The sequence below is a fragment of the Budorcas taxicolor genome, chromosome 17 (assembly GCF_023091745.1).
Source record: "Budorcas taxicolor isolate Tak-1 chromosome 17, Takin1.1, whole genome shotgun sequence".
NCBI lineage: Eukaryota > Metazoa > Chordata > Mammalia > Artiodactyla > Bovidae > Budorcas > Budorcas taxicolor.
This window is the reverse complement of record NC_068926.1, coordinates 58,148,214-58,175,497: the sequence shown is the minus strand read 5'-3', so window position 1 is coordinate 58,175,497 and position 27,284 is coordinate 58,148,214. Positions and strand designations below refer to the sequence as shown.

The 27,284-nt window shown below is 43.4% G+C and overlaps 1 protein-coding gene across 1 annotated transcript in view; it reads left to right on the top strand.

The window, feature by feature from the left end:
* The window catches only part of FBXW8 (F-box and WD repeat domain containing 8), a 118,466-nt gene that overhangs the window by 43,243 nt on the left and 47,939 nt on the right, over positions 1-27,284 (top strand). Inside the window, exon 5 of the mRNA XM_052654499.1 lies at positions 6,287-6,444. Within this exon, the coding sequence (XP_052510459.1) occupies positions 6,287-6,444 (158 nt within the window). The remainder of the gene's footprint in view (positions 1-6,286; positions 6,445-27,284) is intronic.

The following is a 27,284-nucleotide window of genomic DNA, read 5'->3' as shown; positions in this document are numbered from 1 at the left end:
CCAAGGAATAATGGGAAGGGCCACAGCTACAATAACTCTGCATAATCATCATTGACTCTGACTCTATTGATTGTGATTAACCAAGATGTATGGAAAACAGTTTTAAGTGTGTAGTGCATGGATCTCATAAGGTCCATTAAGATGTTCATTATTTCTCAATTGATGCATCTTAAGCTGCACTTGATGTTTGCAGCAGTGCATTTCCACAGAAAGACTGCACTGTGGGATTGAGTTCATTTTGTTAATTGCATAATAACAACACAGTTGTGTTTCATAGAAAACAGTAAATACTCTTGCTTTCATTGATTTGTAATCTTTGGTATTATTGAAGAAAGTATGGAGAATGTGACTAGCTCCTAAAACCTCTGCATGTTAAGGGCATAAACATTTTCTGAAATGTGGGCCCTGCACTTGTAGGGGCCTCGGCCTAATTGCATTGTAGTCTGTAAACCACTTTCATCTTCTAAGTTTAAGTCAGATTTGTGAGCATGCACTAAGCACAGAGGAGCACTGCAGGGAGGGGTACCCCTCCCTTGCTCACAGGCCGAAGCGATACAGTCACTGGTGGTCACAGGCCAGTGTGAGAGAGGCAGGGTAGGGGTAGAGCAGACGCCGTGACACATGGGAGAGGCACCAGGGCAGGCTCCGAGCCAGGCAGGTTTCTCCTGAGAAGTGACTCCTCAGCTGAGTCTGGAAGGGACAGCGAGGCGTTGTCCAGTGTTGCGTGGAGGAAGGGTGCTCATGACTTACACACATGCTGCCCCTGCTCACTCCCAAACCAGCGATGGACTTGGGAAGTCCGTGTAGTGACCTGGGCACAGTACAGCTTCAGAACCCTCAGTGCAGGGCCGTAGGCAGCCACCCCTGATTTATTGGGTCTGACACACAGATGAAACCATTGGCTTTCCTGGCCTGAGGCCCCCATATCTAGGCTCCTTTTGGCTGCCGTGAGCACTTGATCAGAAGGAATCTGTGACTTAGTTTGAGCATGGTCTTGTAGAGGATGAAGTTTTTTTAAGACTTTTTTTGTTCTTTATGTGGACCAGTTTTAAAGTTTTTATTGAATTTGTAACAGTATTGCTCCTGTTTTATGGTTTGGTTTTTTTGGCTGTGAGGAGGCATGTGGGATCTCAGTCCCCCAACCTGGAATTGAACCCACACCCCATGTATTGCAAAACTTAGTCTCAACCACTGGACTGCCCAGGAAATCCCGAGGGTGAAGTTTAACCGTTCCCATGTGGGAGGCACCTTTGCATCTGCCCAGTCCCACACCCCTTGCCAGCACATGGAGCTTTTTCATCATTGGCTTCTTGACTTCCAGTTGAGCTATAGTGGTAGAACTGATGAGTTAGGGTCAGGGGCAGTGTCCTGCAAGCCTGAGTTAAGAGTATTGAAAAGGATAAATTCCTTGTATTGCACTCAAATGAGAATGGTTCTTAAAAGCCATATTTGTTTCCAAGACACTGTCATTGGAGAAGGCAGTGACTTGTTGGCTAAATCAGCAGTTAGAGAAAAGCCTGGGGACCCAGGTTGATCCCAGCTGTGCCACTAAAATGTTTCTTGTGACCTTGGCTGAGTCACTTAACCTTATGCCCAGATTCTTAAATGAAAACAATGCCCCTGGTTGTGATGAAGAACCTTGAAAAAATTGTTTTCAGCAAATTAGCACTGGCACCTGGAAGCAAAATGGAACCATCCCCTCCCCCGCTTGGCTACTTAGATGGGAAAAAAGGTTAAAGGTGGTTTTTAGCTGTATAACATTTCTCCGTTTTTCTTCAGGTCTCTTGGTCCAAATAAGTGGTCTGCTTATTGGAAATGTACTAGTTAATGAAAGCTCTTCAGTGGTAAATAATTTGAAATTGGCAATTGCTCTGGCGTGCCGAGCTTGAAAGAGGCTCTCTTCCCATTCTTTCGACAAAAAAAAATCAGCTGTGGTCTCTGACCTGTTTATTTGGAGGTAAACTCAACCTTGCCAAGCAGGAGAAAGACTGGAAAAAGCATACAGCTTCACTGATGCGTGCCGTGGACTGGGGCAGCCTTCCTTGTTTGGAAAAGGCTTCTTTCTTCCTTAGTGTTTCGTTAGTGTTCTTACATCAGCTAATACATTAGTTGCCATTGTACTTTGCACAGGCACTAATTAGAGAACCATCAACATTGGGGTCCAGAGGCTCCCTGACAATGTAACTGTCATAGTGGTGTCTTAATTGGTTGAGTGTAATTGTCATTAGGCAGCCGTAAAGACATCTGGAGCTCTGGAGAAAAATCAGCCCTCGCCCCTTCCAGCTCTGTCCTTGCTTCTCCTGGCCAGTGTTGGGAAGCACTTTGAAACTGCACCGAGAGTCTGTCCAGGCCCCTCTGCCCCAGCCAGTGTCTCTTCCTCAGGAAGACCTCCGCTTCTGTAGCACGAGTTCATGACCGTGGTGTCCAAGCGCCCCTGCTGTGGTTGCTTTCATGTGGCACACTCTAGAGCCTGTCGCTGAGTCAGCACGTAGTACCTGCTGAAGCAGGGCATTTATTCTCCGTTCCCATCTTAAAGGAGCACGGCATCTTTTGCATTTGCCTCGTGAGTCTTTTTGCAGCAAAACATTTATGCTGTTATCATGCTCTTTGGCCATAAAGAATGGAGTTGACTTAGATGGATATCTACAGAAAGTTTTATATTTGCTGAAATAATGTAATTTATTCTGTGTTTTGTAGAGAGGTTTTAATCAGTCTGGAAGTAAGTGGGAGACGTCTCGTGCGTCTCGATGTGTGTGTTCTGGGTGTGTCACTGACCACGAGCACTGGAAGTGGCACAGCGGAGAGAAGGCGGTGCCACTCAAACCAGTCGGGCTGTTACCTGGGGACCCCCTTCTCAGCTGTGTGTGAGGCGCTGTGGTGGAGGCTGTGGCACTGCGGTAGGGCCTTCACGGTCAAGTGGAGGACACATGGGATGCAGCAGGGAACACCATTTCTTCAGATTCAGGGTCACAGTAGTGGAGGCAGAGAGGTGTCATGGAGAAGGGAGGCCTGGGCTAGACCTTTAGACGTTATTAGGCTTGAGTGAGGGCTTCCCTGGTAGCTCAGCTGGTAAAGAATCCTCCCGCAATGCAGGAGACTGGGTTCAATCCCTGGTTTGGGAAGATTCCCTGGAGAAGGAATTGGCAACCCACACCCGTATTCTTGCCTGGAGAACCCCATGGACAGATTCTGGTGGGCTGCAGCCGTGGGGCTGAGACGAGTCGGACACGACAGCGATTAAGCACAGCACAGCACAGGCTTGAGTGAGGTGGGTGGTTCTCAATCTGGGTAGCTCATTGGGAACAGCGTTGTCTGGTCCCACCCCCAGAGGATGAGATTTCATTGATCTGGTGCGCCCTTGGTTTTGGGAGTTTAAACGCATCCCAGGGGATTCTAATGTGTGGCCAAGGTTGGCCTACCTGGCTGGGTCATGAGGAGGGAAGGGGCTCCACAAAGGTGGGTAATCGGGAGCCGAGGTGCAGAGGCACCCATGCTGTGGAAGGCAGTGACCGACCGTCCTGGCTAGAGACTGGCTCCTGCTAAGGAAGAGGAGAAAATGAGGCTGGGAGAGGAGTGAGGCAAGTTTGTGGAGGGATCTCAGTGCCTGGCTTATAGTTAAAGCTTCATTCAGTGTGTTGTTAAGGCCTCAGGATTTGCAAAGAGCTCCCTAGGTGTCAAGCGCTATTTTAGTTCAACTGTTCTGATCACTGGATCAACAGCGGGGGGCAGGACCCAGCCCCTGGCCTTAGAAACTCATGGGTTCATAGGGGAGGTGAACAGTCAGATGACTGCACACACAGCTGCCACCAGAGGAGAGTCCACATTGCTATCCTGGAAGATGGTAGCACCTGTGGTCTGGTGTGGAGGGCGGAGGGAGAAAGGGAGAGAGAGCCACGTAGTCAAGCATTTCTGAGGGCTTGGCTGGTGCAGAGCGGCCGAAGGTGAGCGAGGCTTGGGAGTGGGGAGGCTGTTGTGGGGCGGGTGAGGGGTGGGCCAGGTCCAGAGGCAGCCTGGGAGTGAGGAGACCAGGAAAGGTGTGGACCGCACGTGTAGTAAGTAGTGTGGTGATGTGTGCGTGATGGCGGAGGGGCGTTGAGGAGCCCCCCCAGTTTTGCACTGGTGACCTGGAACGAGTTCTGTCTCTGACAAAATCAAGAACTTGCAACAGGCCAGTTTGGTCGTGGGCCAAGGCTTTTTGAGGAGAGCATGTGTTTAATTTTAGGTGAGTGAGCTGCAGCATGAAGGGGACAACTTCTTGGAAGAAAAGGCAGTCAGGAGCCTCCCCGATATTAATGGATGCTCCTCTGCGGCCTCTGCCCTCTGTCTCTCTTTCCCCAAAAGAGAGAGGCAGACTATTTCATGGCTCACAGTCGTGGGGTACAGCAGGTTTTAGGTTTGGATTTGGTCACCGTTGCTTTACCTTGGAACTCCTTGTGTAAAGGGAGCTTGCAAATGGTGGGTTTCAAGCCCCCCAAATGCTGCCCTCTTATCCCCTTGGGGGCACGACAAAGGCCTTGAAGATGACTGGTGTGGTCGCATATGCAGGTCACAAGAAGCAGAATGACAGACGGACAGAAAGGAAATACATTTTCCTGGTTTGTGTAGTTCTTTCTCTCAAAGCTCCCGAGTCGCCTCTGTCTGTCTGTCACTTCTATTTCTGAATGATGTTGCCATCCTTCTCAGCAGCCTTTTGTGGATTGGCCAGTTCCTTTCGCACAGAATCTAAGCATACACAGCCTAGAAATTCACACATGTTGTCTCTCGAGTATGTCTGTTGCTAAGCAAGTGGCCTTACTCCAGGGAATGGTGTAGTCATCCTTAGGGTGTCCGAGTCAGCCAGGTAGTTAGGGGGCAGTGGAGTGTGTGTTCCTGTTGAGGTGTCCTCGTTGAGGTCACGTGATCTGGAGCACTGTCTGGAGGGTCTGGGAGCCAGCAGCCGTGCTTTGGCCCTGGCGATTTCAATATCTTGCCTTTGCTTGTGTGTCACCAGGCTTACTGACAATGAAGTGAGCGTTTTTGTTTGCTGGAGGATCAGTGGTCAGAGGCCCATCAGTCCAGTTTTAGACAGCACATCTCTCCTGCCTGCCTCTTCACACGCCCGCTCCCTGGGTGCCATCCTACAGGGAGAGAGCCCAGTGGTCCATAGAGAAGGTGCGTGACAGGATGACCTCTGAATTCACGGTGTGTATATTCGTTGTCAACTAACAGTGTGAGGAAAACACCGCTGCATTTAGTAAGTGAAGCAGTCCTGAACCAGAGTAACCTTACTTTATTAAGAAACTTCGCGCGAGAGACTGATCTACAGCTGCTTCATAGATGCATCACGTCATAGACGTCAGTGGTTAAGTAAGTTTCGCAGTTACCTTTTTTGTTTCTTCACTTGTAATGTGAGATGAAAGAAACCCTGAAGGAACGAACTGTGGCTTGGCCTCAGGAAGACCAAACACCTTTCCCGTCGTCTGCATGTCTTTGTGTTTGTGTGGGTTCATCCTGAGGCTCTGACCCTGTATCAAACACGCCTCGGCACAGGTGCTGCGGTGTTGAAGCAGACCCTCTGCGGCAGCTGTGAGGAACTCTGCATAAAGGCCTCCTCGTCGTCTGGCCATTCCATTGTCCCTGGGGCCTGGTGTCTGCCCAGGTTCTGGCCCTGCCTCGGTCGTGATGGAGAGAGTCATTTGTTGGAGTGGCAGGAGTGATAGGAGAGAGTGAGTGCTCCCGCGCTCTAAGTGGGTGAAACCAAGGAGCGTCATGCATTTCGGCAAGAGCTTTCCATGAGAGGCAGCGCTGGCTGCTGAAGGCAAGATTTAATTGTTTCAGCAAATCAATTAGTCTTTAGGGACTTTAATCAGTCAAATCTGATGCATGGATGAGGTATTAGAAAGCTTGTGCCTGTAAGACCATTAGCCCTGTGTGTGTATATGTGTAAATAGTGTGGCTTCTGCACGTTTCTGCTAGTGATCCCTTTACTGGGAGGACTTAAGGTAGCAGAAGGGGTATAATAGTCAAAAGGGAGGGCAAGGAGATCTTGCTCTCCACTGTTTTAATTACAGCTTTCTCCTTTGAAATTGTCACCATTGTGCCACGAGAGCAGGGAGCGTGTTCTCAGCCTTTCTGCTGCCGAGGTGCCGTCCTCTCCTGTTGGGGTGACCCGTGTAAGCGGTGTTGCAGCAGTGGGCCCCTACCTGCCTAGTCTTCCCCCACTGGCGCTTTAAGGCTCCCACAGGCTCTCCCCCGTGGTCCTGCTATTCACTCCCCATTTGGAACCAAGTGTGTCCTTCTTTTCCAGATACACGTCAGGGGACGTGAGGGTGTGGGACACCCGCACCTGGGACTACACAGCCCCCTTCCTGGAATCGGAGTTTGAGGAGGATGAGCCTGGAATGCAGCCATATGTCTCCTTTGTGAGGATAAACAGCTCGCTGGCGGTGGCAGCTTACGAGGATGGTAAGCAACCCTCCTCCCTATTAAGGAAAAAAAAAAGCTTGACAAAAATTAAGCAGCTGTGGCCAGCTCCCCCCTGTAATCCCTCCATACATACACGTGGGCACACACACATGTTCACACACATACACTCATCCTTGTCTTTATGTGAAGAAGTTGGCCAATAACCCTCAATGCATTAGTAGGCATTGGAACACAGCACCCATTAAAACTGGTGTTTAATTCCTACTGGAACTGTCGGGCTGGGTTTTAGTGCCAGACACAAGGCTGGCCAAGCCATCTTAAGCAAATAACTTGTTTGGTGTAAAATATTAAATATACTTGGCCTACTTTTCCTGTTGGCTCTGCTTGATTCAAAGGAAACAGTGAAAAGAGGACAGACAGAGATAATCTTTTGACAAATACGCAAATAGAAAAATAAAAGTCAGGGTCTACCTTCGCCTGGCGCTCACACACTATGTGAGATTAAATTATGGTAATATGTTTCTCTCTGGGGCTCATAGAATTCCTTTTGTGTACTGGCAACTGTGGATTTACAGACACACAGAGACACACAGACACACACACACCCTTCATATCGGGAAACTGAGTTACAGACACACACAGACACACACACACACAGACACACACAGACACACACCCACACAGACACACACACACACCCACACAGACACACACACACACCCCCCCTTCAGATCAGGAAACTGAGGTTCAGAGAAGCCAAGTGATTTCCTGGAGGTTGACTCGTTCATCAGTGGTGAATCCAGAACTGTGGTGGTCTCTCCTAGGCCGTACCCGGGATCCAACACTGTTTATGGGTAAGAAGAGTCTAATAGTTTAAATGGCCATGATATCGTATACCACCTCTCATGCTCCTAACTTCCATTGTATTGTGAAGTCTGAATCTCCAAAATCTTCCCACTTGCTTGAACGTTGGGACCATGAGATATTTCAGATGTTGGTGTTCATGTCATGGCATGGTTGCAGATCTTCAGAGGTAGGACAGAACTGTGGTAATGGAGCTGATGGGAACTTTATACGCATATGCCATTAAAAAAAATTAGGGCTGAAATCTTAAATACATTCATTTTATTACTCTAACAACACAAACTCTATTGTTTGGGTTTGGCATTAGTTGGACACCACTGATGGATCTTTCTTTTGGCCTCTAGTAATTGAGCTAAGCTGTCTCTGGGGTATGTCATAGATGAGGTGTGTTTGTTGAGATCCTGCAGAGATAACAGAAGAGCAGCTTGAGTGTTATTCCTACATGCCAAATTACCAGTGAGGCTTTTTTCCATAGAGCTATGCAGAGGTTTGCAGTACTTCTCCATTAGAATCATGCACTGCAGAACAATCTGGTAGCCTCACCCTGCCACACACAGACACACACACACACACCCCCCCTTCAGATCAGGAAACTGAGGTACACACACACAAACAGACACAGACACACACAAACACAGACACACACACACCCTTCAGATCAGGAAACTGAAGTTCAGAGAAGCCAAGTGATTTCCTTGAGGTTGACTCGTTCATCAGTGGTGAATCCAGAACTGTGTGGTCTCTCCTGGGCTGTACCCAGGATCCAACGCTGTTTATGTAATACTCCGCCGAGGCACTTAGAGAACGGTGCATCTGATTTATTTGCACGCTCATGTCTCATATCTCATGAGCTTGAACATACGGCTTTTGATGACGTGCAAGTGTGCTGCTGGTTTTACACTGTTGGTTAGAATTGTCTTTGTCACCCTCCTCCCTGTTGTTGCACAGAAATATTAGGAAACCTTGTAGATATGCCAGAGGAACTTCTCTTTTCAGTAAATACTTGGCAAGTAATTGCCATCATGTATTTTTAAATACTGGGCTTAAAAAAAGTTAGTAGTTAAAATGCAAACAGAGCACAAAAGTATAAAATGTAAAACAAGAGATATCCAAAAAGAAGTTGAAGTGTTCCTCCCTGTTGCCCTACCTCTAGTTCCTGTCACATTTTGCACACACATTGCTTTTTCACCTAATAACAACATGTTTTGGGGTCTTTCTGTATTAGTGCTTATAGGTAAACCCTGTTCTCTTTCAGCCTGTGTAGTATTGCACTGTGTGGCTGTACGATTATTTATTTATTAGGGCCTTTGGTGATGCACATTCAGGTTTTTTTGTTGTTATTAAAAACAGTACTGCAAAGCAGTATCCTTGAGCAGATACTGAGACGGACTTATACAAGTATATCTGCAGGGTAACTTACAGGTAATCACTGGATTGGAGGCTACAGATGCTTTACATATTGATAAGTATTGCCAGATTGCCTTCCAAAAAGGTTTCACTGGGTTATAATCTCACTAAAAGTATATGACAGTATGTATACAAAAGTGTAATGACTGCTTCCTCATGCTTGTCTGCTAGGTGGCCATGGTGTTTCACCATTGTTTTTGTTTTCGTTTATAAAATTTTATATTTTTTCACTGTGTTATTCAGTTCAGTCACTCAGTCATGTCCGACTCTTTGCAACTCCATGGACTGCAACATGCCAGGCTTCCCTGTCCATCACCAACTCCTGGAGCTTACTCAAACTCATGTCCATCGAGTCAGTGATGCCATCCAACCCTCTCATCCTGTGTCATCCCCTTCTCCTCCCGCCTTCAATCTTTCCCAGCATCAGGGTCTTTTCTGGTGAGTCAGTTCTTTGCATCAGGTGGCCACAGTATTGGAGTTTCAGCTTCAGCATCAGTCCTTCCAATGAATATTCAGGACTGAGTCCCTTTAGGATAGACTGGTCGGATCTTCTTTCAGTCCATGGAACTTTCAAGAGTCTTCTCCAACACCGCAGTTCAAAAGCATCAATTCTTTGGTGCTTTTATAGTCCAACTCTCAGATCCATACAAGACTACTAGAAAAACCAAAGCTTTGACTAGATGGACCTTTGTTGACAAAGTAATGTCTCTGCTTTTTAATGTGCTGTCTAGGTTGATCAGCTTTCCTTCCAAGGAGCAAGCATCTTTGAATTTCATGGATGCAGTTACCATCTGCAGTGATTTTGGAGCCCCTCAAAATAAAGTCTGACACTGTTTCCACTGTTTCCCCATCTATTTCCCATGAAGTGATAGGACTGGATGGCATGATCTTAGTGTTCTGAACATTGAGTTTTAAGCCAACTTTTTTACTCTCCTCTTCCACTTTCATCAAGAAAACCTTAGTTCTTCTTTACTTTCTGCCATAAGGGTGGTATCATCTGCATATCTGAGGTTATTGATATTTCTCCTGGCAATCTTGATTCCAGCTTGTGCTTCATCCAGCCTGGCCTTTCGCATGATGTACTCTGCATATAAGTTAAATAAGCAGGGTGACAATATACAGCCTTTTGTGTTATTAGGTGCTTGTTTTTCTTTCTCTGCGAATAGTTTCCTCAGTTTCTTTGGGTTGTTATCTTCTGTGGTTGAAAATAAGGGCTAAGGAAATAAGCTTGTCCTTGTTCTTAAATATTTTTTCAATTTATCACTTATTCTTCAATGAACTTTGTTTATGGTTTGTTTTTCTAGATAGTTATGTGTGTATGTATATTTGTGATTTTAATTTTTTAATCCATAAATGAGTGGGTTTTATTTTGTAATTTAATATATTTGACTAATACATTGACATCAAGCTAACATAAAGTTGTACACTGCAAAGTCTTCTACCCTTTTTTGTTCACTCCATTCTGTAGCAATGATATTTTTTAGTTTGTCTAGCCTTGCGGTATTTCTTTATTGTAAATACAAAGTATTGATATCTGTTCTTATTCTTACTTCCCGCCTTTAAACGAAAGATTGTTGTCGTTCAGTTGCTCAGTCATGTCCGACTGTTTGCAACCCCATGGACTGCAACACACCAGGCTTCCCTGTCCTTCACTGTTTTCTGGAGTTTGCTCAAACTCATGCCCGTTGAGTCGATGATGCCATCCAACCATCTCATCCTCTGTTGCCCCCTTCTCCTCCTGCCTTCAGTCTCTCCCAGCATCAGGGTCTTTTCCAGTGGGTTGGCTCTTTGGATCAAATGACCAAGGTGTTAGAGCTTCAGCATCACTCCTGCCAATGAATTTTCAGGACTGATTTCCTTTAGGATTGACTGGTTTGATCTGCTTGTTGTCCAAGGTACTCTCAGAAGTCTTCTGCAGCACCACAGTTCAAAAGCATCAGTTCTTTGGCACTCAGCCTTCTTTATGACCACATCCATACATGACTACTGGAAAAACCATCGCTTTGACTCTACGGACCTTTGTCAGCATATTACTTTATAACATTATTGCATACCTTGGCTTTTTTTTTTTTTTCCACTTAATGGTGTATCTTTTTTTTTTAATGAGTAAATTTGACATATTGTGTAAGTTTAAGGTGTACAGTGTGTTACTTTGATACATTCATATATTTAATATGGCCATTGTAGCAATATTTATCATATGATGTAATTATAGTACAGTATTATCTGTATTTCATTATACCGTGCATTAGAACCCTGTGATTTATTTATCACTTGACAAGTGATAAATACTTTTGTATTTTTTATTTGTACTTTTAAACACCATCATTCGTATCCTTCATGCCTCCTACCTGCTGGTAACCACCATTTTACTGTTTTTTAAAAAATAAGTTTGACATAGATTTTACATGTAGGTGTTACCATACAGCACTTGTCTTTGTCTGACTTATCTCACGTAGCATAATATGGTCAAAGTCCATCCACATTGTTGAAAATGGCAGGAATTCCGTCTTTCTCATGACTGAATAATATTTTATTATGTGTTGTGTATTTTGGGTATATATACCATGTCTTTTAAGGGCCTTCTCAGGTGGCCCTAGGGGTAAAGAACCTGCCTGTTAATGCAGGAGACACAGGTTCGATCCCTTGGTGGGGAAGACCTCCTGCAGGAGGAAATGGCAACCCACTCCAATATTCTTGCCTAGAAAATCCTATAGACAGCAGAACCTAGTGGGCTACAGTGCATGGGGTTGCAAAGAGTTAGACACAATTGAAGCGACTTAGCACCATGTCTTTTTAAAAAAAAATCTTTATTTGGCTGCACAGGGTCTTAGTTGCAGCATGTAGGATCTTAAGTTGGTGGCACATGGGATCTTAGTTCGCTGACCAGGTATCAAACATAGGCCCTCTGCGTTGTGAGTGCAGTCTTAGCCATTGGAACGCCAAGGAAGTCCCTATACCATGCCTTTTTTATCCATTCATCCACTGATGGGCATTTGAGTTGTGGCCATATCTTGGCTAGTGGAAATAATCCTGTAATGAACCTGAGAATGCTCACATCTCGTTGAAGACGTAACATGAAAGGCTGTCCGTGTCAGTGCATGGGAAAGGCGCTCCTTTTTCCTGGTGCCCCGTTGTGTGCACTGTGATCCGCTCACTTAGTCCTTTATTGAGGACCAGCTGGGCTGTTTCTGCTTTCACTGCTGCAGTGCTATAGTGGAAAGCCTTGTGCGCATGACATTCCACGTGAGTGCAGGACGGCTTGTTTCCTGCCAAAACGTGTCTGTCAAAAGGTAAATGAAAATGGGGTTATATTATTTAGCATTCTTACCAGCCCATTCTTTTTTTTTGTTAGTTTCATCAGCAAACTTGTTTCGAAATGTTAGGTGTCACTTTGAGAAGAAATGGTATCCAAATGTTTGAATTTACATTTCTCTTAGTGTGAGAAAGGTTGAATTTTTTCACATGTGTACCTGCCACTTGTAATTTTTTTCTTCTGATACTTTTAGGGCTTAAAATTTTTTTTAATTGAGATATAGTTAATGTGCATTACTGTATAAATTTCAGGTGTACAACATAGTAATTCACAGTCTTAAAGGTTGTACCTCAGTTTTAGTTATCATAAAATGCTGACTATATTGACTGTGCTGGACAATGTATCCATGTAGCTTTTCAAGTTTTGTACCTAGTGGTTTGTGCTGCTTCAGCTCCCATCCTCATCTTGTCTCTGTCTGCCCCTCCCCTTTCCCTCTCCCAGGAGTAACCACTAGTCTGTTCTTTATATCCATGAGCTTGTTTCTTTTCTGTTAGGTTTGCTTATAAGATTCCACATATAAATGAGATCATGTCTTTTGCTGTTTGACTTACTTCGCTTTAGCCTAATACCCTTTTAAGTCCATCTGTGTTGTTACGAATGGAAATTCCATTGTTTTTTATGGTTGAGTAGTATTCCATTGTGTGTGGGTATGTATGTGTGTGTGTGTGTGTGTGTATAAATATACACACCATGTTTTCTTTATATCTGTTGATGGACAGGTTGCTTTCATATCTTGGCTATTGTAAATAATGCTGCTATGAAGATTGGGGTTGCATGTATCTTCTCAGATTAGTGTTTTTGTTTTTTTTTTAATATATACCAGAGTGGAATTGCTTAGTCATATGGTAGTTACATTTTTAGTGTTTTGAGAAATGCTCTTTTCCAGTGTCTATACCAGTTTACTTTGGTACCAGCAGTGTATGAGGGTTCCCTTTTCTCCACATCCTTGCCGGCATTTGTCATTTGTGTTCTTTTTGATGACAGTGTTATGGGTTATCTTTATGTTTGAATCCTGACCAATATAGAGTTCATCCTGGAATAGCATATGAATCTGATTATATCTTTCCAACATTTCTTAGTAGAAAGCCTGTCTCTGCCTCACTGGTTTGAGGTGCTACCTTTACAGATTTTTACATAGGAAACTCTTAGTATTTCAGTCTGTTTCTAGATGTTACATTTTGTCCAAGTGTTCTGTCCGGTTGCTTGCATTTACATCATCACATTTCAGTCTTACTGTTCTGGGGTTCATTTTCCCCTTCTCTGGGTAAAGTCTGTAGTACTTCCTTGGCTGCATCATTTGCGTTGAAATCTTTGATTTGTCTCAAATTCCTTTTAGTATTCCCGGGTGGCTCTAGGTGGCACTAGTGGTAAAGGACCCGCCTGCCAATGCAGGAGATTGTAAGAGACCTGGGTTTGATTCCTGGGTCGGGAAGGTCCCCTGGAGGAGGGCACGGCAACCCATTCCAGTGTTCTTGCCTGGAGAATCCCATGGACAGAAGAGCCTGGTGGGCTGCAGTCCACGGGGTCGCACAAAGTCAGATAGGACTGAGCAACTCAGAATGCCTGCAGTCCTTTTAGTATTAGGATTGTTTCTTTGATGATAGCTCCTGAGTTTTCTTGTTCCTCTCTCACTCAGCTTGTTTTCTCAGGCTGATAGGAATTGTTACTTTCTGAGATAAGCAACAACTTTTCATTCGCCCCGCCCACCCCTAGACCTCAGGTGGCACTGTCTTTAGTCTTACTTCAGTTTAGCAGATTGGAACTATGATATTTGTACTAACATATTCATGAGTAGCTACTTCTGGGCAAAGACAGATCGAGATAATCAAATGCACATTTTGGAGTGCTCCTCTCTAGAGCAGTGAATACGCACTTGTTAGGCAGTGCCATGGCACAAAGGAGATTCACCTTGGGGGTCTGAAATTTGTGACCGTGCTCCACAGAAAAGAAGAATAAGACAATAAAATGAGTTAATGAACTTCAGCTCCCTGGTTGTGCCAAAGGGAAGCTCTGTAGCCGTGGAGACCCCCTCGGTGGTCTGTCTGTACATGTATTCTCCACAGAAGGAATCGGGTCCGGAGGGGGAGATGGAAGCTGGTCTGGGAGAGAGTAAGTCATCCCCACGTCCTTTTTAGCCTCCCTGCCCAGCAGGAACACTCTTACACCCACCTGGGGCGGTGAGATTTGGCAAGATGATCCACACTTGTGATTTTTTGAATTCCAACCCACTGGCCTCATATTTCTTCTGCCTTGTTTCCGATTGTCAGCACTGGCCGCCCTCCAGTTTGATTTTACCACTAATTGTGTTGCACGTTACCATACCGAAATGAATCAAATCAGAATGCTTTTCCTGGAGCATTAGATAAAGCAGGCGAAGGTTCTGAGTAATGAGCAGATGCTGCTAATGCAGGGACAGTGCAGACCTTGCCAGGACTCCATCTGCTCCATGCTTGCCTGCCTTTGGCCTCGAGCCACCACATTAGGGAATGGCAGTGTACTCGAAACCCACTCCCTGCTCAGAGTTTGTCTCAAAAACTCACTCTTTGGTTAGAAATGAGATTACACACTTCTTAGGTGCAAAGGAGTTCTGATTTGTCCCTGTAGGCGGAGAGCAGAGACCCGGTGCTCTTTAGCACGTGGAAGCCTAGGTGGGACAGCCAGCAGGCGTCTTTCGGGTGCCATGGAGCCAGGCGGAGTGGCTTATCCACTCGTGCAGCCTCCCAGGGCAGTTGTCTGCGCCCACACACACCCCATTGTCCGGGCCTCTGCCTGCCCTGGGCTGGAGTGACTGTGATTTCTCATTTACCTGACATGTGTACGATGGATGGGAGTGGGTCTCTCCAAGCTTCTTTTCAGCAGTGAACAGTAGGACCATGTTTTACTTAGGCGGCTACTGAGACTAGGTGCTTCCAGAGTTTTAGTTGTAATTTTATGCTTAATAAAAAAAATTGGTTTGTCAGTAGTTTTGCTTATGTCTCTTAGATGTTGATGACATTCCAATGTCATAACATAACCTTTGAATGCAGTATTCAGGCTGCTCCTCTCCCCTGATCAAAACTGAAGTTTCAGAAGTGGATTATTAACATAATTGGGAGATGGCTAGCATACCTGACTGGAGAATTGGGGTTGTTTTTCAAGGCTTTCCTTTTCTGCTCATTTTTCTCTTAAAGTCTTAGTAATTGTTGCTAGAAACCTTTGTCTACCTTTTGGTCTTAGGAGCCTTATTCAGACACTTGGTGGACAAAACAAAATGAAACATCTTTCTGATAAAAACCAAAAAAAAAAAAAAAATACCAGGTGGAGTCCTTTTTTCTTTTAAAGTCTGCTCTGGGTCTTCACTGAGGTTTGTGGGCTTTCTCTAGTTGTGCTGCAAGGGTTTCGCACTGTGGTGCTTGGGCTCTCTAGTTCCCTCATGACTTGTGGGAGCTTAGTTTCCCGACCAGAGATTGAACCCCTGTCCCCTGCATTGGAAGGCAGAGTCTTAACCACTGGACCAACAGGGAGGTCCCTCAGGTAGAGTTCTTTTAAAAGAATACATGTAAACAGTTTTCTTAACAGTACAAGTGCTTACAGTTTAAAGATTCAGAGTGGAATTAAAAGTTGAAATGCAGAATTCTGAACTGAGGTGGTTGTTTTTTTTTTTAGTATTGCGGAAGTATTTCTTAGAGTATTGAACGTTTTAGTTGATTGCACTCGGAGTGGTCTTAGGGTGTTAAAATTTGTTTCATAGACAAGCCATAGAGACTGTGTTTATGTTATGGAGGAAGATGTCAAATAAAAACACTTATTTTAAGGTTTTTCTGTTCCTCAGGGGAGTTTTAAATTATATTTGTTTTACACTTGCTTATACATGCTTTGGACTGCATTTGTGTTGTAACTAAATAATAGCTCAGTGTTCCTTAAGTAGCATTCCACAGATAAAACTGTGGGTGGGAGTTGTGAGATCTCTAGGAAATGTTTTAAAATCTGTGTGTTTTTATGGTCATTTTAAAAAGGAATCCGGAACTTTTGCCCTTGTGACTGAACCGTGCTGTGAGATCTCATTAATTGAATTTGCATTTTGTAGTCACAGGCTGTTGGCACCCAGTGATCACCTCGGTGCCTTGTAATGCTTTGCTTTTCACACTGACTGGCCCATAGATGAATTCATAGAGGTCTGTAAGCTCTCGAATTTAAGAAACACTGGAGAGCGACGTTCTCATGCTTCAGACACACACAGCAAATGAGCAGTTTCTTGGATAACTACAAATTTTGAAGGTACTATGAAAATAATTTGAAATCGTTTTATCATGCAGAAAACACTGGCACGTTGTATTAATGATACGAGAGTTGGTGTTAATCTTCTGGTTTATTGGGGGCCTGGTTTTACTGAACACTGATTTTTTAATAAGGCACAGCATGATGCATGAATTCAGAGAAGCTGTCCTGTCTTACTACAGTTGAGATTAAGAACAGAAGGGAGTGATAAATAGCACAGGGGAGCTTTGGAGAGACAGTGGAAACTACAGAAATAAATTGTCCAAGTTCTTCAGTCTACCTAATGGAAACTAAGCATGAGCTTTTTTTTTTTACAGGAAAATGAATTTTAAGCCATAAAATTTAATTTTCTCTTCAGTACTTCCAATTTTAGTTGTAACGTTTACTCTGTTGTGAACCCTAGGCTCTGTTATAGCAGAGATTAAATATACTTGTGAACTGTATTCAGTATTTTGAGTCACAGAGCTGTTAGGGAGGCCCATGGAGTGGGTGCCAGGGATAGGTGGGGCAGGGAGTCTGAGGGGAACAGTGACCTGGAGGGTTTGGAAGGTTGGCACCATACAGAGAGGCTGAGCAGGTAAGAAAACTGAGGATAATAGGAGCCAGTTTCCTTGTTGTTGGAGAAGGGAGGTGCAGGTATGAAGTGGGGATGGCCAGAAGGAACTCTGGGGGGCTGGACTGGAATAGGAACTGTCAGTGTAGAGTGCGTGGTTTTCACTATCGATTGGTAAGCAGCCAGGTATGTTTGTATGCATATGTTTTCATGTATGTCCTGGCTTTGTTTGTGAAAAAGGTATAGGAGCAGCAACAGTCCAGTAGCGATCAGCCAACCTAGCGCTCAGGTCTTGAAAAACATCGCTCTTTACTAAAAGGAGCCGAGGCTTCTCGGCGTAATGGCCACTCCAGGGCTAGGGCAGGGAGAGTCTCCAAATATTTAAAAACTAAACAACACACTTCTGAATAACCCATAAGTCAGAGAGGAGATCACCAAAGAAATTAGGAAATATTTTGAACTGAAGGAAAATTAAAAACAGTATCATTGTATGGGATGTAGCTAAAGCAATGCTTACAGGGAAATTTATAACATTGACTATTTATATTAGAAAAGAGAAAGTCACAACAGTATAGCTTTTCACCTTAAAATAGAAAAAGAAGAGAAAGTTAAATAAAATAAGCAGAAGGAATAAAGAGCAGAAATCAATGGAGTAGAATAGAGGGAAAAAATGGAGAAAAATCAATGAAGGGGACAACCATACCTTTGAAAAAATTGATCAAATTGACAAATCCCTAGCCAGATTGATCAGGAAAAAAAGAGATAGGAAATTAATTGTCAACATAAGGAATGTAAGATGGGACATCATTACAAATCCTGTAAATATTAAAAAGTTAAAATGAAATATTATGAACACCTTTATGCCAGTAAATTCAGTAAGTTAGATAAAATGGATGAATTGACTTTTTGAAAGACAAACTACCTAAGTTCACTTAACAAGAACTAGAAAACATGAATAGCTCTATTTCCAATTTAAAAAAATCGAATTTATAATTTAGTAGTTTCCACAAAGAAAACTGTAAGCCCAGTGAATCCTATCAAACACTTAAGAGAGAATACCAAATCTACACACTTCTGTAAAATAGACTAAGAGGAACAGTTCTCAACTCCGCTTATAGGGCCAGCATTAAGGCTAGATAAAGAAGAAACAATAATAACTAACACCTGAAAACAAGTTCTACAGATGGGTATTTCTCATGAGCATAGATGTAAAAATCCTCAACTATGTTATAAAATTGAATCCTGCAAATATATTAAAAAGATACCAATTAGGATTTATCCCAGGAATTTAGGGTGAGTTTGATTCCATTAACAATTAATATAATGCATCATGTTAGACTATAAAAGAAAAACCGTATGTTCGTCTCAGTGAAACAAAAAAATTTTTTGACAAAAACAAACTCTGATTCATTATTAAAAACTTAGCTAACTTTCTTAGTCTGCTTAAGAGAATCTATGAAAAACTTGGAGCTAACTTTGTACTTAGTGGTAAAAGATGCTTTCCTTTTAAAGTCAGAAACAGGGCAAGACTGTCCATTTTCACTACAATTGTTAAATGTTGTGCTGGAGGGCATGTTTAGGGCAGTAAGGCAAGAAAAAGGTATCCAGTTAGGGAGCAAATAAAATTGTGAATAAATGGATAGACTCCTAAGCAAGCAACAAAAGTGTTTTACTAGAATAAATATTAATATCTTTAGCAATGATACTGGATATTAGGTCAGATGCAAAAGTCTATAGTATTCAAGTGAGCAGCAAACAATTGAAATTGATATTGCATTAGAGATATAACATACTTGGGGATTAACTCAGCAATGTATGTTTAAAACCTATATGCTGACTATAAAATATTACTGAGAAAAATTTGAGGAAAGCACGAATAAAGGGAGAGGGTTATTATTAGATTCATGGATTGGCAAGTTGAATGCTGTTAAGATGCCAGCTCTCCCTTAATTGATCTAGAGCTTCAATCCAATTTCAGTCAAAATCCCCATAGGCTTTTTGGGTAGAAATTGAAAAGCTGATTCTAAAATTTAAAATCTGAAAGAAAATGTGGTGGACTAAGAATAGCAAAGAGCAATCTTGGAAAAAAGCATAAAGCTGGAGTTCTTATGCTACCTGATTGGACGATTTACTGTAAAATGACAGTAACCAAAACAGTGTTGATACTGGCCTGAGAATAGACTTGTGGACCAGTGGAACCGAATGAAGTCCAGAAGACATGTTTTTCTATGAAAGGTATCAACATCCTTTGATGAAGAAATGACCATCTTTTCAACATCACTGATCAAATTAATATGTATAGAGATATGTCTACAAATTAGAACAAATTGTTTGATATAGTACTGCTGCTGCTGCTGCTGCTAAGTTGCTTCAGTCGTGTCTGACTCTGTGCGACCCCATAGACGGCAGCCCACCAGGCTCCCTCGTCCCTGGGATTCTCCAGGCAAGAACACTGGAGTGGGTTGCCATTTCCTTCTCCAGTGCATGAAAGTGAAAAATGAAAGTGAAGTGGCTCAGTTGTGTCTGACTCTTCGCAACCCCATGGACTACAGCCCACCAAGCTCTTCTATCCATGGGATTTTCCAGGCAAGAGTACTGGAGCTGGGTGCTATTGCCGTCTCCGTGATATAGTACTACTTGTAGAAAAAACATGTAGTTAAAAAAAACACTGTTTTTTTTTTCTCCCTACCACCTTAGGGTCCTGATTCCCCCAGTCATCCCCGTCTCTTCTCCCAGACATTGGCCACTCCCAGTGTCTGATACACTCTTCCAGATACAGCATGTATTGTGGTCACATCATTTAGTTGTGTCACAAGAAGGAACTGGCTGGAGTTAGTGGCTGTGTGCGCAGTGACGTCTCTCTTGCATCAACTGCCTTCTCAAACTACACCCCCTTATAGAAGAGCCAGTCCAAATTCTTCCCCGCCAGTCTGTTTTTCCTTTGACTTTGCTGACTGTAAATTTTTCTCTTTAGTCACATTGTCATATTCTTACACCATATCATCTGCCTCCTTTTCAATTTCCTGTCTCTCTGTTTTTGAGTCTTCTCTTTAGAGTGTTTGTTCTTTCTGCTTTGAACTTGAGACTACTGAATATATTCATCTTTCCTCCTCTTTGACTCAGTTTCTGCTTTGGTCGCTCCCTTGCTTATGCGTTAACCAGTCAGTTCATTGGTGCACAGGCCCACTCAGATCCCCTTACTTGTCAGTCTGGGATGCAGCTTCCAGAATGCTTCCTGTGTACAGTTTTTCTGCCTTAAGTAAGAGTTCAGCTTTAGAGCTACGTTCAACTGGGAGGTCAAGAAGACATGCATGTGGATGCTGCATCTCTGTAAAGAATAAATTTCATTCTGTTTCATCTTTTTCAAGATCTTCTGTGAGTTGGCCCTACCTTATGATCCTTGTTTGCACTGATTTTAACTTCCTACTCACCTCTTCTCTTCTGAAAGCAGAAGCTGTGTTGTCCTCTCAAACTTTACACCAGCCTCCGTCTCTAGCTAGCATTGCATGGTGATGCTGTGTGGGCTTAATGAGTGAAGGGGTACACATTCAGTGAGTGCTATGGGTGTAACTGAAATTTCTTTTAAGATGCTTTTTCTCATTGCAGAATTTCCTTTGACTCCTGCTTCATTTCTTATAGGCAAGTTTTTACTTACATGGTGGAAATTGAGATTGCCCGCCGTCTTTAGGAATAGTCAGCTTCACTGAGTGTCTCTGAACTACATTTAATTGATCCTGTCTACTTAACTGTTAGGAAGCTGAGACCAAGCCTTAGGTGTTGGTTACGCCACCTCAAGTGAAGAGGAGCTCGTGGCTAAAATAAGCTCTAATCGAGATAGCACAAAAGACCACAGGACAGACCTTGCGGTTCAAGAAGTGACCAGTCTCTGACTTTCTGGACTGGTAACCTGTTGTAAATTTTATGGTGCATGGAAAGATCAAAGGGGAGGGGTAATACCAATTGTCTTTTCCCAAAACCAGTTCAGTAGTTATTTACCTTTCAAGCAATTAACATAATTACCATTATGCTAAAAAGTAATTTTGGAAAGTTCTGCCCTGAGCTGTTATGACTCCACTGGGACAGTTTTAGTTGGGACTTATCTTTTTGATGGAAGCCTAATTGCAGTTTTGGCTTTGTGCATGCAAACAGAAGCAGCTAATTGTTTAGGCAAATAGCAGATTAATTTAAAAATGCATCCCTAATAAAACAAAAATGGTATCCATTATGGCCCTTGTTCCCACGACGAGGCATATAAATATTCTGCCCAAGTGCCATTAGGCGGAGGTCTTAAGGATTGTCGACATTATTTCACAGTGGTAGCACTTTCATGATATCGTGTGCTCTTTACGAAAGCTAACATAAATCAGTTTAAACTCATTGAGATCCCATCTCCACTCTGTGCAGTTTCATTACCACACTCTGGCTGGCCTCCTCTGGGAGGTGGGAGGGACGTGCTGCAGACTGGCACCGGTGCCCATCCACAGCTGCCGAGCCGGCTTTATGTCTCCTCCAAAGACTGGCCGTCGTTACTCATGTCACCGCTAATGACTGTTCCTAGGCTCGGGTGAGCTTGGAGTTCCCGCCGCCTCGCGGGTGCTTGTCAAGGTGGAGGGTCCCGGGCCCAGAGAGCGGTGGGCCTGCCAAGCCCAACTCCTGTCTACTTTCCTGGGCCGGCGGCCCTCCCTTGCTGTGGTCTTCCATGTTTTTTGAGAGTCCCTTTTTCTTTTGTCTGAGTCCTTTTTATTTTGTTCATGAGTGAAGCAGTGTTGTGGAGCTCCAGCAGTGGTTGAGTTACACCTCTTTTACCCAGCGACTGAGGGAAAGGCAGACACACCTGCTCTCCTCTCAGCTTTCCCAGTGTGAAGCAGATGGGCCATCAGCGCCGGTGCTGAGGGTCATTTATGCCTGGTTCAGGGAATGGTGGCAACGACCTGTTTACTCAGTCACCACCAGAGAGCCACAATGAAGCTCCCTTCACATTTGCTGAGAAGTTTTCTCTTGGTTCACTTTGGCCAAGCATGTGGAGTAAAGGTGGTAGACCCCACCTGTGGGCATCTCCTTGCTTGGAAGCCCCTCTAGAAGTGGACATATCTGTAGCATTTGAGTCGGTCTTTTGGCCTCGGTAGAGTCAACGAGGATGGGGACCCCAGGCCTGGGGCGGCTGTTTCATGTTCTTGGCTGAGCCATTGGGCTCAGGCTTCTCAGTCTCAGTTGTGTGCCTGGAGTAGAAGCCCTGGTGAGATTGGGAAGAGGGAAAGCTGCTTTGTGGAGAGGGGTGGGTGGGGAGGGAGGCACAGCATAGAGACGCAGAGGCAGACGTGTGGCGCATCAGGAGACCAACTGCCTAGGTCTGAATGGTTTTCTGCTTCCGGCTCTGATCCCTTTTCCTGTCCAGCTATGTTTTCTGCCCTTGAGTTCCGTGAATTAGCCTCGTTTCTGTTCAGTCTATTTCCTTTTGTATTTAAGCCAGTGGATTTGTTTCTTACAACCAAATGTTCCGTTGCTAAAACGTAAGACAAACATTCAGCAAACCTTTATGGATGTTCAGCCACTTTCCATAGGAAATGGAGCAGAAAAAGGACACACTCCTGCCACTTCAGAAATCCACCGATATTAGGAGCCAAATCCATGCTAGTGCTGTGTCTGCAATGTGATAAAACTTGGCCTTTCAAGTGAATTTACATCAGATTTTTTAAACTGTCACCTGTTTGGGAACGGAGTTTATCGGGCTCTGACAGGTGTTGACTACAGCTTCTTTAATATTATGCAGTGTATGTGGACTCAGTTCAACTTGAAATATCTGTAAAAGTTAGCTGCTCCTTTTGGGGAATCTTGAAATAGTGTGTCAACAGGACGAAAAGTTAAGCTTATCCATTGTCCCCTCACACTTTGTGTATAAATCTGTTTTTGTTAGTTGTATTTTAGTGACTCTAACTGGTCTTTCTGCGGTGTGAATGTTGTGAGAATAAAGATTATATCCTTCCTGCATGCCCCTAAAACAAGATGCTTGGTGATGCCACTAGAACATCAGCTCCAGGCAGTCAGGGATTTTTTTGTTTATTTTGTCTTGTTCACTGCAGTTTTCCTGGTGCTTAGAATAGTGACTGGCCCAGGGCAGGGGCTCAAATACATGTTGAATGTATTGTTGCATTGACTGCTTTTTGGCTAAGTATTGGTTAACATGGGTAATAATTCAAGCATAATATAAAATATTCTTATAATTCAAGTATTCACTGTTGAAGCCCCTGTAGTTTTAGGGTTGTAAAAGTAGCATGATTTAACTATATTAACTGAAAAAAAAAAATGACCTTTCATAAAATTAGCTTTCACTCAGGCATCCCTCCTGTCAGCTGCTGTGCTGGCTCCTGCTCACCTCATCCCCTTATTTTGGGGTCAGATATCCAGCAACACAGTGGGAAGGTGAAACTGCACATCTTGCAAAAGCTGCAGGAGTTTTAACCGTCTTACAAGTGACATGGGAAGAGCGGTAGAAGTGGTAATTACATGGGTAGATATAAATGGGTTTTTTTTCTTATTTTTCTTTAAAAGATAATTGCCTGCTTATGCAAAAATAATCACAGTGTGTGTGGGGTTTATAACATATGTAGAGATTAAAAAGTATGGCAATAATAGCAGAAAGGCAGGGCGGGAGGGAATGGGAATGTGCTGCTTCCCTGTGTGTGAAGTGGTGCAGTATTGCTTGAAGGCAGACCGGTGAGTTACCGATGAGTGCTGAAAGTCTATAGCCCCTGAAATAAACAGTTTGGCTAATAGACCAACAAAGGAATCAAAATGATATGAACACATAATTAACCCAATACTCAGTCCAAAAGAAGGCAGAAAAAGAGGGGGAGAGGGAACAAAGAACACACGGGCCAAATAGAAAACAAGACAGGATGGTAGCTTAAACCCACCCTTACCAACAGCTACTCCAAAGGTGAGTCGTCTGCATACCCCAGGTAAAGGTAGACCAGCTGCACGCCACCTGCAAGTAAACCCACTTTAGACACCAGGCAAAGTGAAAGGAGAGAGGACACATAGCGTGCTAACACTGCTCCAGAGCTGGAGCCACTCTGTCAGCATCAAAGTAGATTTCAGAGGGAAGAACATGACAGAAAGACGTTTCACATGACAGAAGGCCACTTCATCCAGAGAGCAGTGCAGCCCTAAGTGTGAACACACCTTAAAGTGGAGGACTGATGACAGGTGAGGGTCTGGCTGAGTTACACACTTCATAGTTGGAGAAAATTGACAAAGACCACAACACCACAGACATTCAAAAGAGAAGGGTGTGACCGTTAAACGGATGGCACCTGGAATATATTTTCTAGGAAGACCCTTCTTAGAACAGCTCTGCAGTCTTGCGGTAAAGGGTATTTTATTGCATACAATTCTATTGGGGAAATGATGCCAACAAAACCAATACTTGATTAATAATGAAAAATGTGTTTATAGATAAACTCCATGTGTGCTTCGAGTGAGCTGTGGTTGAGTAACTTCCACACTTGGCAGAACACAGGTTGAGTTTATGTCGATTACTCATCGAGCTCATAGTTATTTTATGCACTTGTAAATGCAGCCGCTCACCCTGCACTTTCTAGCTGACTTTCAGCCCAGCCTCACCGCTTACCAAGTGGCTTTGGACCAGTTGTTGAGCCACTCGGAGCTTCTGATTCTTCTCTTTTGTCAAATGATGCTGTTCCCGGGGTGGAAGTAAGCACTGTAGGAGAGGAGACGAGTGAGCGTGTGAGTACTCGCAGGCTTCGTGCAGTAGCCGTTGCTTTACTGCTTTATTGTGTTGTCGGCAAACAAATGTAATGCAGGCTTGCTGGGAAGAGGCACGTCCTGGGACGTGCCTGTCTCCCATTTAATATGTAGAGCCCTTGGCATTTTCTACAGTGTATCTGTTGTTTCTGAGTCTGAATGGAAAGAATTTGCCAAAATATTTGCCAGAGGAATGTGTTGTGGAGCCTTTCTTGATCCACTTACCAACAAGTTTATCATAATTCTTAGAAGAGTACACTGTTTTACATCTGAAGCAGCATTTAACTTGAAGAAAGCTCTGCTTTTGTTTGTAATCACCTCCTTAGCCTACTGACAGTTTGAAGGCTTGCAGAGCAACCCAAATATATTATTTTCTTCTAACTTGCTGTATTTATTTAGTGCTGAATATTACCCTATAGTAAGATCCTATGTTCAGTGCATTTACTGTTTAAAGATAAAGTTGTCATTGTTCACTCACTCAGTCCTTCTGACTCTTTTGTGACCCCACGGACTGCAGCACACCAGGCTTCCCTGTCTTTCGTTATTTCCCAGAGTTTGCTCAGAATCATGTCCATTGAGTCAGTGATGCTATGAAACTATCTCATCCTCTGCCGACCTCTTCTCCTTTTGCCTTCAATCTTTCCCAGCATCGGGGTGTTTTCCAAAGAGGTAGCCCTTTGCATCAGATCGCCAGAGTATTAAAGCTTCAGCTTCAGCATCAGTCCTTCCAGTGAATATTCAGGGTTGATTTCCTTTAGAATTGACTGGTTTGATCTCCTTGCAGTCCAAGGAACTCTCAAGAGTCTTCTCCAACACCACAGTTCAAAAGCATCAGTTCTGCAGTGCTCAGCCTTCTTTATGGTCCAGCTCTCACATCTGTACATGACTCCTGAAAAAACCATAGCTTTGACTAGATGGACCTTTGTTGGCAAAGTGAAGTCTCTGCTTTTTAATAGCCTGTGTGGGTTTGTCATAGCTTTTCATCCAAGGAGCAAGTGTCTTTTAATTTTGTGGCTGCAGTCACCATTCACAGTGATTTTGGATTCCAAGAAAATAAAATATGTCAGTTTCTGCTTTTGCCCCTTCTATTTGCCATGAAGTGATGGGACCAGATGCCATGATCTTAGTTTTTTGAGTGTTGAGTTTGAAGCCAGCTTTTTCACTCTCCTCTTTCACCCTCATCAAGAGGCTCTTTAGTTCCTTTTTGCTTTCTGCCATTAGAGTGGTATCATCTGAATATTTGGGGTTGTTGATATTCTTCCTAGCAATCTTGATTCCAGCCTGTGATTTATCCAGTTCAGCATTTCACATGTGCCCTGCATATAAGGTAAGTAAGCAGGGTGACAATATACAGCCTTGATGTACCTTTCCCAATTTTGAACCAGTTCGTTGTTCCATGTCTAATTCCAAATGTTGCTTCTTGACATGCATACAGGTTTCTCAGGAGGCAAGTAACGTGGTCTATTCCCATCTCTTTAAGAATTTTCCACGGTTTGTTGTGATCCACACAGTCAATGGCTTTAGCGTAGTCAGTGAAGCAAAAGTAGATGTTTTTCTGGAATTCCCTTGGTGTCTCTGTCATCCAACAGATGTTGTCAATTTGATGCCTTGTCTAAATCTAGCTTGTCCATTTGGAAGTTCTCAGTGCATGTACTGCTGAAACCTAGCTTGAAGGATTTTGAGTGTTACTTGGCTAGCATGTGAAATGAGCACAATTGTACGGTAGTTTGAACATTCATTGGTGTTACCTTTCTTTGGGATTGGAATGAAAACTGACCTTTTCCAGTCCTGTGGCTGCTGTTGAGTTTTCCAGTTTTGTTGACATGTAGAAGACAAAGTACAAGGCAAAGAAAAATGGAAAGAGGGATTACAGAGAGATGGAAATTGAACGCTTTATCTGCTGTAGATAATAGGAAGTTGTAATAAATAGGACTGGACTTATGGGCGGGCAGTAGAGAAGAAATTGTTTAGTTGCTCAGTCGTGTCCAACTGTTTTTTGACCCCACGGACTATAGCCTACCAGGCTCCTCTGTTCATGGAATATTCCAGGCAAAGATACTGGAGTGGATTGCCATTTCCTTCTCCAGGGGATGTTCACAACCTAAGGAACAAACCCACGTCTCCTGCATTGGCAGGTTGATTTTTTTTTTTTTTTTTACCACTGAGCCATGCTCTGTAACATGGCAGGCCATACAGGATAACATCCAGATGTAAAAACAATTGCTCTGTCTCCAGCATTTTGTGTGGTTTTCTCCTTTAATCTGCCCAGCAGTCCTAGGTAGTAGGTAATGTTTTCAGTTTTACGATGAGAAAACAGACTCTCAGCTTTGAGTAACTTGCCCAAGGCCTTCCTCAGGCAAACAGTGGAGCTGGGTTTGAACTCAGACAACCGCATACTGTGTTATCTGTGCATGGTTATTTTCAGTGATTTTTGAAAAGTAAAATCAGTTGATATCGGATCATCTGCATTATCCAGCATGAGCCAGAAAATGATTCTTTTTTTTAAGGAATTATTCCTTTTGTTGAGAAGACCAAGAATGTTCCTGGAGTAATAATCGTATTAACAGTTCGACTGATATTAACTCTTTATTCCCTGATATATCATGTGCCCTTTCAATAGGAATGTTCATAGCCTTTATGTGTCAGGAAATACTTTTGTGTTATCTATTTAAATATTTGTTTCATTTAGAATTTGGTTTTCTTCTTTCAAGACTTAGA